General features: G+C 49.9%; 1 protein-coding gene across 3 annotated transcripts; it reads left to right on the plus strand.

The window, feature by feature from the left end:
• Nucleotides 1–2,298: 2,298 nt before the first annotated feature.
• On the plus strand, nt 2,299–13,554 carry LOC119950564 (BTB/POZ domain-containing protein 17-like). Of its 3 annotated transcripts, none has more exons than XM_038773083.1 (2): nt 2,299–3,073; nt 12,026–13,554. In XM_038773083.1, the coding sequence occupies exon 2, from the start codon at nt 12,037–12,039 to the stop codon at nt 13,408–13,410; it is 1,374 nt and encodes a 457-aa protein (XP_038629011.1). In that variant the 5' UTR covers nt 2,299–3,073; nt 12,026–12,036; the 3' UTR covers nt 13,411–13,554. The 3 variants fall into 3 exon arrangements, with proteins under 3 accessions (XP_038629011.1, XP_038629012.1, XP_038629010.1); XM_038773084.1 differs by lacking the exon at nt 2,299–3,073 and adding an exon at nt 5,585–5,638; XM_038773082.1 differs by lacking the exon at nt 2,299–3,073 and adding an exon at nt 5,751–5,794.
• The last annotated feature ends 2,452 nt before the right edge of the window (nt 13,555–16,006 follow it).

The following is a 16,006-nucleotide window of genomic DNA, read 5'->3' on the forward strand; positions in this document are numbered from 1 at the left end:
GATCTTTATCTTAAAAACATGTAATGAAGGAGCCTCAACTGCTTCACTGGGCAAGGAATTCCATAGATTCACAACACTTTGGGTGAAGAAGTTCCTCCTAAACTCAGTCCTAAATCTACTTCCCCTTATTTTGAGGCTATGCCCCCTAGTTCTGCTTTCACCCGCCAGTGGAAACAACCTGCCCGCATCTATCCTATCTATTCCCTCCATAATTTTATATGTTTCTATCAGATCTCCCCCCCCACCATCCTTCTAAATTCCAACGAGTACAGTCTCCGACTCAACCTTTCCTCGTAATCCAACCCCTTCAGATCTGGGATTAACCTAGTGAATCTCCTCTGCACACCCTCCAGTGCCAGTATGTCCTTTCTCAGGTAAGGAGACCAAACCTGAACACAATGCTCCAGGTGTGGCCTCACTAACACCTTATACAGTTGCAGCATAACCTCCCTAGTCTTAAACTCCATCCCTCTAGCAATGAAGGACAAAATTCCATTTGCCCTCTTAATCACCTGTTGCACCTGTAAACCAACTTTCTGTGACTCATGCACTAGTATACCCAGGTGTCTCTGCACAGCAGCATGTTTTAATATTTTATCATTTAAATAATAATCCCATTTGCTGTTATTCCTACCAAAATGAATAACCTCACATTGTCAACATTGTATTCCATCTGCCAGACCCTAGCCCAATCACTTAACCTATCCAAATCCCTCTGCAGACTTCCGATATCCTCTGCACATTTTGCTGTACCACTCATCTTAGTGTCGTCTGCAAACTTGGACACATTGCCTTTGGTCCCCAACTCCAAATCATCTATGTAAATTGTGAACAATTGTGGGCCCAACACTGGTCCCTGAGGGACACCACTAGCATACTGATTGCCAACCAGAGAAACACCCATTAATCCCACTCTTTGCTTTCTATTATTAACCATCCTCTATCCATGCTACTACTTTACCCTTAATGCCAGCATCTTATCTTATGCAGCAACCTTTTGTGTGGCACCTTGTCAAGGCTTTCGGAAATCCAGATATATCACATCCATTGGCTCCCCCGTAATCTACCGCACTGGTAATGTCCTCAAAAATTCCACTATTAGTTAGGCACGATCTGCCCTTTATGAACCCATGCTGCCATTCTGCCCAATGGGAAATTCCCAACCAGATGCCTCGCTATTTCTTCCTTGATGATAGATTCCAGCATCTTCCCTACTACTGAAGTTAAGCTAACTGGCCTATAATTACCCGCTTTCTGCCTACCTCCTTTTTTAAACAGAGGCCATTGAAATCAGATTATTGAACCCATTAAAATCAGATTATAGAGTTCATTAAAATCAGATTTTAGAGCCTAAAGACCCATTAGACATCAGATGAGAGCCCCTTTAAAATCAGATTATCGCAGCTTAAAGTCCCAATTAAAATCAGATCTAGATAGAATAAGATCATGGAGCCATTAAAACAGATTATCCAGTCTCTTGAAATCAGATATAGAGCCTAAAGACCCATTAAAATTATAGAGCTCTTCACTGCAGTGAGTCTATGATCATTCTATGATCTAGTGACAGATGAGGCTGAGAGGGGCACCTGATCTGAGGTGGACAAAATGATGAGGGACATAGGGTAGATCAGACAGAACCTTTCCCCTTTATCAGAGGGACTCAATAACCAGGCGGGGGTCATAGATTTAAGGTAGGGCCAGGCGATTTAGTGGGGATTTGAGAAGATGTTTTTTTCACCCAGAGGGTGATGGGAATCTGGAACTCTCTGCCTGAGAAGAGGGCAGAGGCAGGAACCTCTCACCGCATTTGGGAAGGATTTCTGAGAATATAAAACTAGGAGCAAGAGTAGGCCCATTCGCCCTCGAGCCAACTCCACTATTCAAAACGCTCATGGCTGATCTCCACTTGGCCTCAACTCCTGCCTGTTCGCCATAACCCTTCAGCCCATTACTAATCAAAAATCTGTCTAACTCCTTAAATTACTCACTGTCTCAACATTCACCATACTCTGGGATAGCAAATTCCACAGATTCATGTCCCTTTGAGAGAAGTATTTTCTGGTTTTAAATCTGCTCCCCATTATCCTAAAATGTTGAACTCTCATTCTAGATTGTCCCACAAGAAGAAGCATTTGCCTCATATCTACTTTGTCAATGCCTTTTAGCATCTGTAGTGTGTGCAGCTTTGGGTCCCCTATCTGTGGAATGATATTCTTTTTTTAAAAAAAAAAGATATTTTATTCCAAACGGTGTTGAAGGGATGTTGCTTGCTATGGATGGAGTGCAGCGGAGGTTTACCAGACTGATTCCTGGGATGGTGGGCTGTCATGTGAGGAGAGACTAAGGGCAGTTAGGATTATATTCATTGAGTTTCGAAGAGTGAGAGGAGATCTCATAGCAACTTACTACCAGGGTAGATTCAATAAGAATATTCCCGATGGTGGGGGAGTCCCAGAACAAGTGGTCATAGTATTGAGGATAAGGTGTAAACATTTTAGGACTGAGTGAGGAGAAATTTCTTCACCCTGAGAGTGGTGAGTCTGTGGAATTCACTACAACAGAAAGTAATTGTGTAATTTCAAGAAGGAATTCGATATAGTTCTTGGCGAAAGGGATGTGGGGAGGTGGGATCAGGGGTATTGAACGTGTTGATCATAATGACTGGCGGAGCGAGGTTAGAAGGGCTGAATGGCCTCCTATTTTCTATGTATGTTTCTCGTTAGATCTCCCTTCATATTGAGAGAGTATAGGTCTAACGGCTCAATCTCTCTTTACCAGACAAATCCCTTATCTTTGAAACTGCAGCTTACAACGCGAAGAGCCTCCTTCTGTGCTCTCTGTAGCCGGTTTGTACGTCGACACAGCAGGAAATCAGGAAGGTGATTGGGAGTGTTGGTGTTCACTTTCAAGAGTGAGTGCAATATAAATGCAGGGAAGACTTACTGTGGCCACACAAGGCCTTGGCGAGTACACAGCCGGAGTACTGTGCAGTTTCTGGTCTTCTTGCTCGAGCGATTGACTTGCGTTGGGAGGAAGTTTGGAGAAGGGTCGTTCAACTCGTTCCAGGATGAAGGTGGGTGGGGGGGGTCTTGGTTGTCTTAGGAGGGAAGGTTGAACAGGTTGGGGTCATTAGCCATCGGAGTTTTAGGAGAATATGTGGCGATCTTATTGAAATTGATGATCCTGAGGGGCGGGTCTTGACAAGATAGAAGCTGAGAGGATGTTTCCCCCCTTGTGGTGGAGGGGTGGGGTGCATTTTCAGAATAAGGGCCGATAACTTAGGACCGAGCAGGTGAGAAATGATTTCGCTTTGGAAGGGTGTGTGAATCTTCTGAATTCTCTGCTCTGTCGTTCAATACATTGAAGGCTGCGGGAGAGGACAACTCTTTGGTGTCTCAAAGAATTATGGATATGGGGTGAGGGTTGGGAAATGGAGCTGAAGCCCAAGGTTAGACACGATGGAATTGAATGCAGGAGCAGGATAGATGGCTTCCGCCCACCCCAGCCGGAAATGATCCACTCCACCAATTTTGCACAGGGCCTTGGCGACATCCGCAGCTGGAATACTGCGCAGTTTGTGGTCTCCTTGAGGGATTGCGTTGGGCGTGTTGGTGTTCACTCTAAGGAGGGGGGTTGCAATTTTTTTTTTAAAATTCATTTACGGGATGTGGGCAGCATTTATTGCCCATCCCTAGTTGCCCTTCAGAAGTGGGCGGCGGTGAGCTGCCTTCTTGAACCGCTGCATTCCATGAGGTGTAGGTAACGCACTGTGCTGTTATGGAAGGAGTTCCAGGACTTTGTCCCGTGGAACAGCGAAGGAACGGCGATATATTTTCCAGTCAGGATGGTGAGTCACCTGGAGGGGAAACCTCCAGGTGGTGGGGTTCCCAGGTATCTGCTGCTCTTGTTCTTCTAGATGGTCGTGGGTGTGGATTTGGAAGGTGCTGACGAAGGAACCTTGGTGAGTTACTGCAGTGCATCTTGTAGATGGTGCACACAGTTGCCACTGATCATCGGCGGTGGAGGGTTTGCATGTTTGTGGAAGGGGAGCAATCAAGCGGGCTGCTTTGTCCTGGATGGTGGCGAACTTCCTGAGTGTTGTTGGAGCTGCAGTCATCCAGGCAAGTGGAGAGTATTCCATTACAATCCTGACTTGTGCCTTCCAGTTGGTGGACAGGTTTCGGGGGGTCAGGAGGTGAGTTACTCGCCATAGGATTCCTAGTCTTTGAACTGCTACTGCTTGCCACAAATTTTAATGTGACTAGTCCAGTTCAGTTTTTGATCCATGGTACACCCAGGACGTGATTGTGGGGGATTCAGCGATGCTAATGTGGGTTGAATGTCAAGGGGCGATGTTAGACCCTCTCTTGTAGGAGATGGTCTTGCCTGGCACATGTGTGGCCAATATAACTTGCTATTTGTCAGTCCAAGCCTGGATATCATAGGATTTATAGAATTTAGAGTGCAGAAGGAGGCCATTTTGCCCATCGAGTCTGCACCTGCCCTTGAAATGAGCACCCCACTTAAGACCACCTCACCACCCTATCCCCGGAACCCCACCTACTCTTTTTGGACACTAACGGCAATTATTTATGGCCAATCCACCTAACCTGTACATCTTTGGACTGTGGGAGGAAACCGGAGTACCCGGAGGAAACCCATGCAGACACGGGGAGAATGTGCAGACTCTGCACAGTGACCCAAGCCGGGAAATTGAACCTGGGACCCTGGAGCTGTGAAGCAACAGTGCTAACCACTGTGCTACCATGCTGAAACGTACATGCCCTGGTGTTTCATTCTTTAGGGACGGAGGTATGCAAGGATCCTTTGCTGTTGATTCCCTTATTTCGCATTTTGTTTTTTTTTTTCGGTATCATTTTTGATCCATGGATACTTAATGGACATGTGTGCATATGTCAAGCAGCAACGAGAAGGAGGACATTCAAGAAGTTGGCAGCTTGACAGCAGAACCCAGGCTTTGTAGCTCACGAGATGTGGTGGGGACTCAGTTTGATTGGTTGGCTGGTGGCCAAAACATGGCCATAAAAAGGCCCTATTCTGCGCGATAACAAGTGATGATAGGATGGGTGGGGTACTGGTTTACGGGTGATGGGGTGGAGGTGTGGGCTAGTAGGGTGCTCTTTCCAGGGCCGATGCAGACTTGATGGTACGATGGCCTCCTTCTGCATTGTAAGTTCTATGATTCTGCCTGAGTGGGATGATTTCCAGAGACTGAAGGAAGGCAGAGTCGAGACCTGGACACACAGAAAAAACGGACCTTCTCTCTCTCTCTCTCTCTCCCCCTCCCTCGGGTTTTCTGCAGAAATGCTGCATTTGGACACGGACTGCCTCATTATTTCCGTACCAGCCTCCCCGTACAGGCGCCGGAATGTGGTGACATGGGGCTTTTCACAGTAACTTCATTGAAGCTACTTGTGACAATAAGCGATTATATATCTGAGGAGTCGCGAATGGTGCAGAACATTGTGCAGTCATCCACAAACATTCCCACTTCTGACTTGTGATGAAGCAACTGAAGATGGTTGGGACCAGGACACAACCCTGAGGAACTCCTGCAATGATGCCTGGAGCTGAGATGATTGAAATCCAACCACACAACCATCTTCCTTTGTGCCAGGTTTGACTACAACCAGCGGAGAGTTTTCCCCTGATTCCCATTGACTCCAGTTTAGTTAGGGCCTCCTTATGCCATACTCGGTCAAATGCTGCCTTTATGGGGCCACTGCTGTTTGTCATTTTTATAAATGGAATGGAGGAGGGGTTAGAAGGATGGGTGAGTAAATCTGCAGATGACACTAAAGTCGGTGGAGTTGGTGGACAGTGCGGAAGGATGTTACAAGTTACAGAGGGACATAGATATGCTGCAGCGCTGGGCTGAGAGGGTGGCAAATGGAGTTAATGCAGAAAAGTGTGAGGTGATTCATTTTGGAAGGAATAACAGCAAGACAGAGTACTGGGCTAATGAGAAGATTCTTGGTAGTGTGGATGAGCAGAGAGATCTCGGTTGTCCATGTCCATAGATCCCTGAAAGTTGCCACCAGGTTGATAGGGTTGTTTAAGAAGGCGTACGGTGTGTTAGCTTTTATTGGTAGAGGGATTGAGTTTCGGATCCATGAGTCATGTTGCAGCTCTACAAAATTCTGGTGCATTTGGGAGTATTGCATGCAATTCTGGTTGCCGCATTATAGGAAGGATCTGGAAGCATTGGAAAGGGTGCAGAGGAGATTTACCAGGATGTTGCCTGGTATGGAGGGAAGATCTTATGAGGGAAGGCTGAGGGACTTGAGGCTGTTTTCGTTAAGAGAGAAGGTTAAGAGGTGACTTAATTGAGGCATACAAGATGATCAGAGGATTAGATAGGGGGGACAGTGAGAGCCATTTTCTCGGATGGTGCTGTCTAGCCGAGGGGACAAAGCTTTAAATTGAGGGGAGATAGATATAGGACAGATGTCAGAGGTAGGTTCTTTACTCAGAGAGTAGTAAGGGCGTGGCTTGGGTAGGATTTGTCCTGTTTTTTTGTGTACAGGACACACCTGGGCAATCTCCACATTGCTGGGTAGATGCCAGTGTTGTAGCTGTACTGGACAGCTTGGCTACGGGTGCGGCAAGTCTTGAGCACAAGTCTTCAGTACTATTGCCGGAATATTATCAGAACCCATAGCGTGCAGTATTCAGTGCCTTCAGCCGTTTCTTGATATCATGTGGAGTGAATGTATTGGCTGAAGACGGACATCTGTGATGCTGGGGATTTTCTGCCTGCAACGGTAGTGGACTCGCCAACACTAAACGCATTCAAATGGTCATTGGATAGACAATGGAAGATAAGGGAATAGTGTAGATGGGCTTTAGAGTGATTTCACAGGTCAGCGCACATCGAAGGCCGAAGGGCCTGTACTGCGCTGTAATGTTCTATGTCTATGTTTATGTCAAGGGCAGTAACTCTCGCCTCACCTCTGGCATTCAACGCTTTTTTGAACCAAGGCTGGTAACGAGGTCAGGAGCTCAGTGACCCTGGTGGATCCCAAACTGAGCTTCGGTGAGCAGGTTATTGCTGAGTAAGTGCCGCTTGAGAGCACTGTTGATGACTCCTTCCATCACTTTACTGATGATGGAGAGTAGCTGATTAGGCGGTAATTGGCGGGTAGGATTTGTCCTGTTTTTGTGTACAGGACACACCTGGGCAATCTCCACATTGCTGGGGTAGATGCCAGTGTTGTAGCTGTACTGGAACAGCTTGGCTACGGGTGCGGCAAGTTCTTGAGCACAAGTCTTCAGTACTATTGCCGGAATATTATCAGAACCCATAGCCGTTGCAGTATTCAGTGCCTTCAGCCGTTTCTTGATATCATGTGGAGTGAATTGTATTGGCTGAAGACTGACATCTGTGATGCTGGGGATTTCTGGAGGAGACAGAGATGGATCATCCACTCGCTACTTCTGGGTGAAGATTATTGTGAATGCCTCAGCCTTTTTTTTTTTGCACAGATAGATATTGCACCCCAATTTGGACAGCTCCAACAATGGCAACCATGTCTTCAGTTGGCAAAGCCTTACTAAGGGCCGGAATTCCCTTGCTAAACCACCCAAATCTCTGTTCCTTTCTTTTTCTCATTTAAAGTGCTCCTTAATATGAAGCTTTTGCCATCTGACCTAATTCCTCTTTAGGTGGCTAATTATCCAATTTTATTTGAGAACTGTCTTGAAATGTTTTACTACTTTCCATTGTTGGTATCCTTCCATCTATGTAAGATGATGAACATGCAGGATGGAGTAACTTCTGTTGCAATACCAGATGGTGTTATAACCGGACAGGAAGATGGTCTAGAATGCCCCGCGTAGGAGGGTGGTAGAGGCGGGTTGCCTCACATCCTTTAAAAAGTACTTGGATGAGTACCTTACACATCATAACATCAAGGCTATGGGCTAAGTGCTGGCAAATGGGATTAGGTAGGCAGGTCAGGTGTTTTTCATGAATCGGTGCAGACTCAATATGCAGGTTAGGTGGATTGACCACAATAAATTGTCCCTTAATTGGAAAAAAAAATAATTGGGTATTCTAAATTTATTTTTAAAAGTGGTGGAGCAGAACTAATTAGTTTTAATAACAAGGGAAAAAAACATTGATTAAACGTGAAAAATTGGATTATAATACAATACTCTTTTACTTTCCTCTTAACTTAACAAATACACACATATTGAAAGATCAACATGGATTACAAAGTACATCGTAAACTCCAAGGATGTGGAAGCTTTGGAAAAGGTGCAAAGGAGATTTACCAGGATGTTGCCTGGAATGGAGAGTAGGTATTGCGAGGAAAGGTTGAGGGTGCTAGGCCTTTTCTCATTAGAACGGAGAAGATGAGGGGTGACTAGATAGAGGTTTATAAGATGATTAGGGGAATAGATAGACTAGACAGTCAGAGACTTTTTCCCGGATAGAACAAACCATTACAAGGGGACATAAATTTAAGGTGAATGGTGGAAAAAAAGGGGAGATGTCAGAGGTAGGTTCTTTACCCAGAGAGTAGTGGGGGCATGGAATGCACTGCCTGTGGAAGTAGTTGAGTCGGAAACATTAGGGACCTTCAAGCGGCTATTGGATAGGTACATGGATTAAAATAGAATGATGGCGTGTAGATGAATTTGTTCTTAATCTAGGGCAAAAGTTCGGCACAACATCGTGGGCCGAAGTGTCTGTTCTGTGCTGTATTTTCTATGTTCTATATGTGCTGGGCTCCTCCATCATTGAGGATGGGCATATTTGTCGAGCCTCCTCCTCCAGTGAGTTGTTTAATTGTCCACCACTATTCACTACTGGATGTGGCAGGACTACAGAGCTTCGATCTGGTGCATTTGTTGTGCAATCGCCTAGCTCTATTACTTGCTGCTTATGTTGTTTGACACACAAGTAGTTCTGTGTTGTAGCTTCGCCAGGTCGACACCTCATTTTTCGGCATGCCTGATGTTGCTCCTGGCATGCTCTCCTGCACTCTTCATTGAACCAGGGTTGATTCCCTGGCTTGGTGGTAATGGGAGAGTGGGGGATATGCTGGGCCATGAGGTTGCAGATTATATTTGAGTATAATTCTGCAGCTGCTGATGGCCCACAGTGCCTCATGGCTGCCCATTCTTCAATTGCTAGATCTGTTTGAAGTCTATCCCATTTAGCACGGTGGCAGTGCCACACAACCAGATGGAGGGTATCCTCAATGTGAAGATGGTCCTTGTCGCCACAAGGACTGTGCGGTTGTCACGTTACTGATACCGTCATGGACAGATGGATCTGCAGCAGGCAGATTGGTGAGGATGAAGTCAAGTATGTTTTTCCCTCTTGGTTCCCTCACCACCTGCGGCAGTACCAGTCCAGCAGCTATGTCCTTTCGAACCCAGCCAGCTCGATCTTGTGGTGGTACTACCGAGCCACTCTTGGTGATGGACATTGAAGTCCCCCACCCAGAGCATATTCTGCGCACTTGCCACCCTCGGTGCTTCCTCCAAGTGGCGTTCAACATGGTGGAGTACTGATTCATCAGTAGATGGTGGCCGGTACATGGTAATTCTTGCCCATGTTTAACCTGAAACCATGAGATTTCATGGGGTCCAGTGTCGATGTTGAGGATCCCCAGAACAACTCCCTCCCTCCCATATATCACTGTGCCGCTGCCTCTGCTGGGTCTGTCCTGCTGAGACAGGGCATATCCAGGAATGATAATCGTGCTGTATGATTCTGTGGTATGATTCTGTGAGTAGGGCTAGTCTGTGCGACAGCTCTCCCAATTTTGGAACAAGCCCCCAGATGTTAGTAAGGAGGACTTTGCGAGTTTGTCAGGGCTGGGTTTGCCGTTGTCGTTTCCGGTGCCTGGTTTGATGCCAGGTAGTCCAAAGAACAATACAGCACAGGAACAGGCCCTTCGGCCCTCCAAGCCTACTATGGTACCTGTCTAAACTAAAACCGGTTTAACCACTTACGGTTTCATTCCTTTTTTGTGTTTTCGTAGCGGTTGAATACATCTGAATGGCTTGCTCGGCCGTTTCAGAGTCAACTACATTGCTGTGGGTCTGTAATCACATGTAGAAGTCATGGCAGATTTCCTTCTCTGAAGGACATTAGTGAACCAGATGGGCTTTTAAGACAATAGACAAAGGTTTAATGGTCAGTAGACTTTTAATTCCAGATATTTTAATCAGTTTAAATTCCACCACCTGCCATGGTGGGATTCGAACCCGAGTCCCCAGGTCATTATCCTGGATCTCCTTATTACAGTACTAGTCCAGTGACAATACCACTACACCGCCACCGCCCCGCAATTAAAAAGCCGGGTAGACTTTTAAGTTGTGATTGAACCCATTTGGTGGCTGTTTATTGAATTTAAAATTCACATTATAGGGAACAAAGTTCCTTGGCAATGAATTCTTGGTCCTAAAATCCCTTTAAAATGTACTTCACCAACCTTAAAGAACCTGCTTACCAGATTACCGAGCCCCTTTTAAATGCAGATGTTTGGGGTTAAATCCCCCTTCGAAAGGGGGCAGCACGGTAGCATTGTGGATAGCACAATGGCTCCACAGCTCCAGGGTCCCAGGTTCGATTCCGGCTTGGGTCACTATCTGTGCGGAGTCTGCACATCCTCCCCGTGTGTGCGTGGGTTTCCTCCGGGTGCTCCGGTTTCCTCCCACAGTCCAAAGATGTGCAGGTTAGGTGGATTGGCCATGATAAATTGCCCTTAGTGTCCAAAATTGCCCTTAGTGTTGGGTGGGGTTACTGGGTTATGGGGATAGGGTGGAGGTGTTAACCTTGGGTAGGGTGCTCTTTCCAGCAGCCGGTGCAGACTCGATGGGCCAAATGGCCTCCTTCTGCACTGTAAATTCTATGAAAGCAGATTATTTTCTCAAGCGTGGCCTTGTGGAGGGAGGGGTGGAGAGACTCAGGCAGAGTTCAATTGTGCTTAAGTAAGCCTGGCGTCAGTCCAGAGTTGAATTGCAATTGAATAAGCGGGGCCGTGGGTCAGTCAGAGTTGAATTGCAGTTTAGCAAGCACAGTTTCAATCCCAAGTTTAATTGCAGTTAAAGCTGGGCATCTGGTCAGTCCGAGTTCAATTATGAATAAGTAAACGCAGCGTTTGGTCAGTCAGAGTTGGGGTGGCACGCGGTGCAGTGGTTAGCACTGCTGCCTGTGGCGCTAAGGACCTGGGTTCGATCCTTGCCCTGGGTCACTGTCCATGTGGAGTTTGCACATTCTCCCCATGTCTGCGTGGGTTTCAGCCCCACAACCCAAAGATGAGTAGGGTAGGTGGATTGGTCATGCTGAATTACCCCTTAATTGAAAAAAAATAATTGGGCATTCTGAATTTATAGAGAAAACAAACGTCAGTCAGAGTTGAATTGCAGTTAAGTAAATGGAACATTGGGTCAGTCAGAGTACAATTGTGGTTAAGTGAACTCAGCATTGATTCAGCCCGAGTTTAATTACAGTTAAGTTATCTCCATTTCAGCAAACCTGTGACATTAGGTCAGTCAGAGTTCAATTGTGGCGAAGTAACACTGGCCTCGGGTCCGTCCGAGTTGGATTCATACTTTCATACATACAGAAGGAAGCCATTCGGCTCATCGACCCTTGGAAAGAGCACCCGACCCAAGCTCACACCTCCACCCCATCCTCAGTAACCCCACCCAACATTTTTGGACACTATGTGCAATTTAACATGGCCAGTCCACCTAACCTGCACATCTTTGGACTGTGGGAGGAAACCGGAGCATCCGGAGGAAACCCACGCAGACACGGGGAGAATGTGCAAACTCCACACAGTGACCCAAGCCGGGAATCGAACCTGAGACACTGGAGCTGTGAAGTAACTGTGCTAAACACTGTGCTACCGTGCACCCCATAGATTGTGTTAAGTAGGCATAGCATTGGGTCAGCCAGAGTTCAGTTGTGATTTAGTAAGCATGGCTTTGGGACACTTGAAGTTTAATTACCCCTTCTGTCCCTCTGGTTTCTCGGCAGGTCGACAGAGGATGGACGGCTCGGAGGCGTCGGAAACCTTTGTCCACCAGACGCACATCATGTCGGCCCTCTCGTCCCTCTTCAAAAGCGAGGAGCTCTGCGACGTGCGGCTGTCGATCAATGGTGGCAGCCCGCTGCCGGCCCACCGCTTCGTGCTGGCGCTGGGCAGTGCTGTCTTCCGCGCCATGCTATCAGGCGAGCGCTGGGCAGACGGCCGTCGTGGCACGGTGGAGCTGACGGAGGAAGAGGGGGCAGCGGCCTGCTTTGAGGACTTCCTGCGCTACTTTTACACAGGCCGCATCGCCGTCAACGTGGACAACGTCTTTGCCGTGCATGGCCTGGCTGAGAAGTACGACGTGGGGCCCCTGCGGATCGCCTGTGAACAGTTCCTGCTGGACAATGTGGCGCACGCTGGCGCGCTGGACCTAGCCCTGGCCTGGCACCGCTACGCCCGCTTTGTGGGTTTCACTCGGCTCGAGGAGGCCTGCGACACGTTCGTGGCGTGGAACCTGGACACGGTGATGCGCTCACCCGACTGGCTGGCACTGGACGAGGAGCAAATGGACGCCCTGCTCCGCCGATCGGACCTGGTGGTGGAGAGCGAGTTCGCCCTGTGCCAGGCCCTGCTCCGCTGGCTGGAGCGCCGCCCCGACGCTGCCGCCCCAAACCTGCTGGCCCACCTGCGCTTCCCCATGATGAGCCCCGACGAGCTGGCCTCGCTGCGAGTCGACCCCCTGGCACCGCGCCAGCTGCTCGACGACTTGCTGGCCCAGAGCTTGGGTCTGCACCAGGACAGCTGCCTGACTAAGGAGAACGTGGGGCGCCTCCACGCGGCACCGGCTTGCCCACTGCGTCAGCGGCTCTACACGGCCAAGAGCTGCGGCAGTCCCTGGCAGCTCGACTTCTTCAGCTCCATGACCAAGACGGTGCTCTGCAAGGAGTTTGCCACCACTAACTTTCGGGTGCAGTCCAAGTGGTTTGTCACCTTCCACCCCAAGGGCGAGCGGCTGGTGGTGCAGGAGGAGCGCCCAGTCCGTGGCAGCGTGCGCTTGCCGGCTCCCCCTGGCGCCAAGCGCCGCTGCACCTGCCCCGGCCTCTATGAGCGGGTGCTGAAGGACAACAACCGGGCAGCCCTGCACTGCAAGATCATCCGCTGCCACTCCAGCAGCCGGGCCACACACGAGCACCAGATTGCTGTGCTTTTCTACCGCTTCCTGGCGGGCCGCTGGCTTGTGTGTGACCTCAAGACCTTCAACATCCCCCACTGGCAGGACGTGAAGATCGACGACCTGTTGCCTGCCTCGGAGCGGGGCAAGTACGTCAGCCGGGTGAATGACACCATGACTCTACACTTCATCGGGCAGACAAACTGGAAAAAGATTTAGCCGCACCTGGGCGGATTGGGTTCTTTCTCTCTGTCTCCCTTTCCCTGTCTCCCTCTCTCTCTGCCTCCCTCTCTCTCTCTGCCTCCCTCTCTCTCTGCCTCTCTCTCTCTCTCTCTGCCTCCCTCGCTCTCCCTCCCTCTTTCTTTCTCTCTCTCCCTCTCTGTTTCCCTCTGTCTCTCTCCCTCTCTGCTCCTCCCCTTCTCTTTCTCCTCTCTCTGTCTCACTCCTGTCTCTTCCCCTCCCTTTGTCTCTCCCCCTCCCTTAGTCGCCACTCTCCCTCTGTCTCTCTCACCCCCTCCCTGTCACCATGTCCCTCTCTCTCCCTCCGCCCCCCTCCCTCTGCCCCCTCTCCCTCCGCCCCCCCCCCTCTGCCCCCTCTCCCTCCGCCCCCCCCCAGCTCCGCCCCCCTCTCCATCCACCTCCCTCCGTCAACGTCTCCCCCTCTCTCCTTCCCCCTCTCTCTGTCTCCTTCCCCCTCTCTCTGTCTCCTTCCCCCTTTCTCTGCCTCCCGTTCCCTCTGTCACCCCCTCCCGCCTTCTTCCCCTCCCCTTCCCACCACCTCTCTATCTCGCTGTCTACCCCCCCCTCCCCCACCCGCCTTCTCGCCCTCTCCCACCTGCCTTCTCGACCTCCCCCACCCGCCATCTTGCACCCCCCCTCACCGCCATCCCCCTCCCTCTGCTCCGGCTTCCCTTCCCGTCTCTCCCCCCCCCCCCCCCCCCCCCCCCGTCTCTTCCCACTCTGTCTCTTCCCCCATTCTCCTCATTCTCTCTTCCCCCCCCCCCCCCCCCCCCCCCCTGTCTCTCTCTCTCTCTCACTTCTTGTTTCTTCAGTCTCTGGGAGTGTTTGATGGGGATAGTGTAGAGGGAGCTTTACTCTGTATCTAACCCCGTGCTGTACCTGCTGTCCTGGGAGTGTTTGATGGGGACAGTGTAGAGGGAGCTTTACTCTGTATCTAACCCCGTGCTGTACCTGTCCTAGGGGTGTTTGATGGGGACAGTGTAGCGGGAGCTTTACTCTGTATCTAACCCCGTGCTGTACCTCTCCTGGGAGTGTTTGATGGAGACAGTGTAGATTTGCCACTGTATAACACTGGGTACAGTACAGGTGAGGATGGTTCTGTCACTAACACTGGGGTACAGTACGGGTCTGTCACTGGGGTACAGTACTGGTGCAACGGGTCTGTCACTATAACACTATCCTGTGTACATCGGTAGCGGACAGGGATTGTTATTTATAGAGAACTTGGGCACAGTCTTTAAATAACTGCGATTCATACTCGCTGCTGCCTTGTTTACCCCGCCCTTCCTCCAGGGAGTGAGAGAGTGAGAATGAGAGAGATCTGGACAACCTGTGCTGTACACATCCAGTGCCAGTGCTGAGGGACACTTTTCATGAACAGTCGTCGAATAACTGTGGGGTTTGCGTTGTGCCATTTCGTGCCCTGTTTCTGTCCACCCCTCTCTTTACCTTTCACCCCACCCGATGGAAAATTACAGGGGCAGCACCGCTCGCCATTGGGAGAGGCTTGGATGGCCTACAGCGGGACGGGATTTTTAACCTCCTGGCACGGACCTCTCGATGTCTGTCACTGTCCCCTCGTGTTCTGTTTGCTCTCCCCCAAATCCGAAGACGGAGCTGCCTCCCCTCACCAGGGAAATTCGGACAAAGCACGTCCAGTGGGAGTGCAGTGACAGAGGTGGGGGTTCATCACCTTGGAACAGCCGTTCGGAGACCCCTCCCCATGGTCATCTCTGGGGCCTCTGATGGGGTGGTGGGGAGGGGGAAGGGTTTACCTTTAACGTTCGCGTGTGTGGTTTGGGGCAATGGTCGTGCCTTGGGGGGGTGGGGCGGGGTTGGTTGGATTGGGGAGAGAACAACGGACCCCTCGGATGATAACCAGAGGACTGTGCGGGGGCCGTCTGCACATCCTGCTCCTGTTGTATGTTACACATTGACCTGACGGATAGCGGTGAATGTAATTGCTGAATTGATTAAAATGTGACGGATAGCGGCGTTCGATTCCTTTGAGGGGGTGGTGGGGGGAGGCAACGTAGACATTGTGGGATGGGGGTTGTGCAGACTTTGGAACTCTCAGGCGGTACACCAGCAGGAACAGGAGGAGGCCCATTTAGCTCCCATCTCGAGCCTGTTACACAGGAACAGGCGGAGGCCCATTGAGCCTCTCTCGAGCCAGTTACACAGGAACAGCAGGAGGCCTATTCAACCTCCCTCGATGCACAGGAACAAGTGGAGGCCTGTTCAACACCCCTTCGAGCCTGTTACACAGGAACAGGCGGAGGCACATTGAGCCTCTCTCGAGCCAGTTACACAGGAACAGCAGGAGGCCCATTCAACCTCCCTCGATACACAGGAACAGGAGGAGGCCTATTCAACACCCCTTCGAGCCTGTTACACAGGAACAGGAGGAGGCCCATTAAGCCCCTTGAGTCTGTTGCACAGGAGCAGGAGTCCCATTCAGTCTCTCTTGAGCCTGTTACACAGGAACAGGAGATGTCCCATTCAGGCCCCCCATAACTCATAAAATCCCTAAGGGCAGAAGGAGGCCATTCGGCCCATCAATTTTGCACCGACA

Source organism: Scyliorhinus canicula, chromosome 16 (assembly GCF_902713615.1).
Source record: "Scyliorhinus canicula chromosome 16, sScyCan1.1, whole genome shotgun sequence".
Lineage (NCBI taxonomy): Eukaryota > Metazoa > Chordata > Chondrichthyes > Carcharhiniformes > Scyliorhinidae > Scyliorhinus > Scyliorhinus canicula.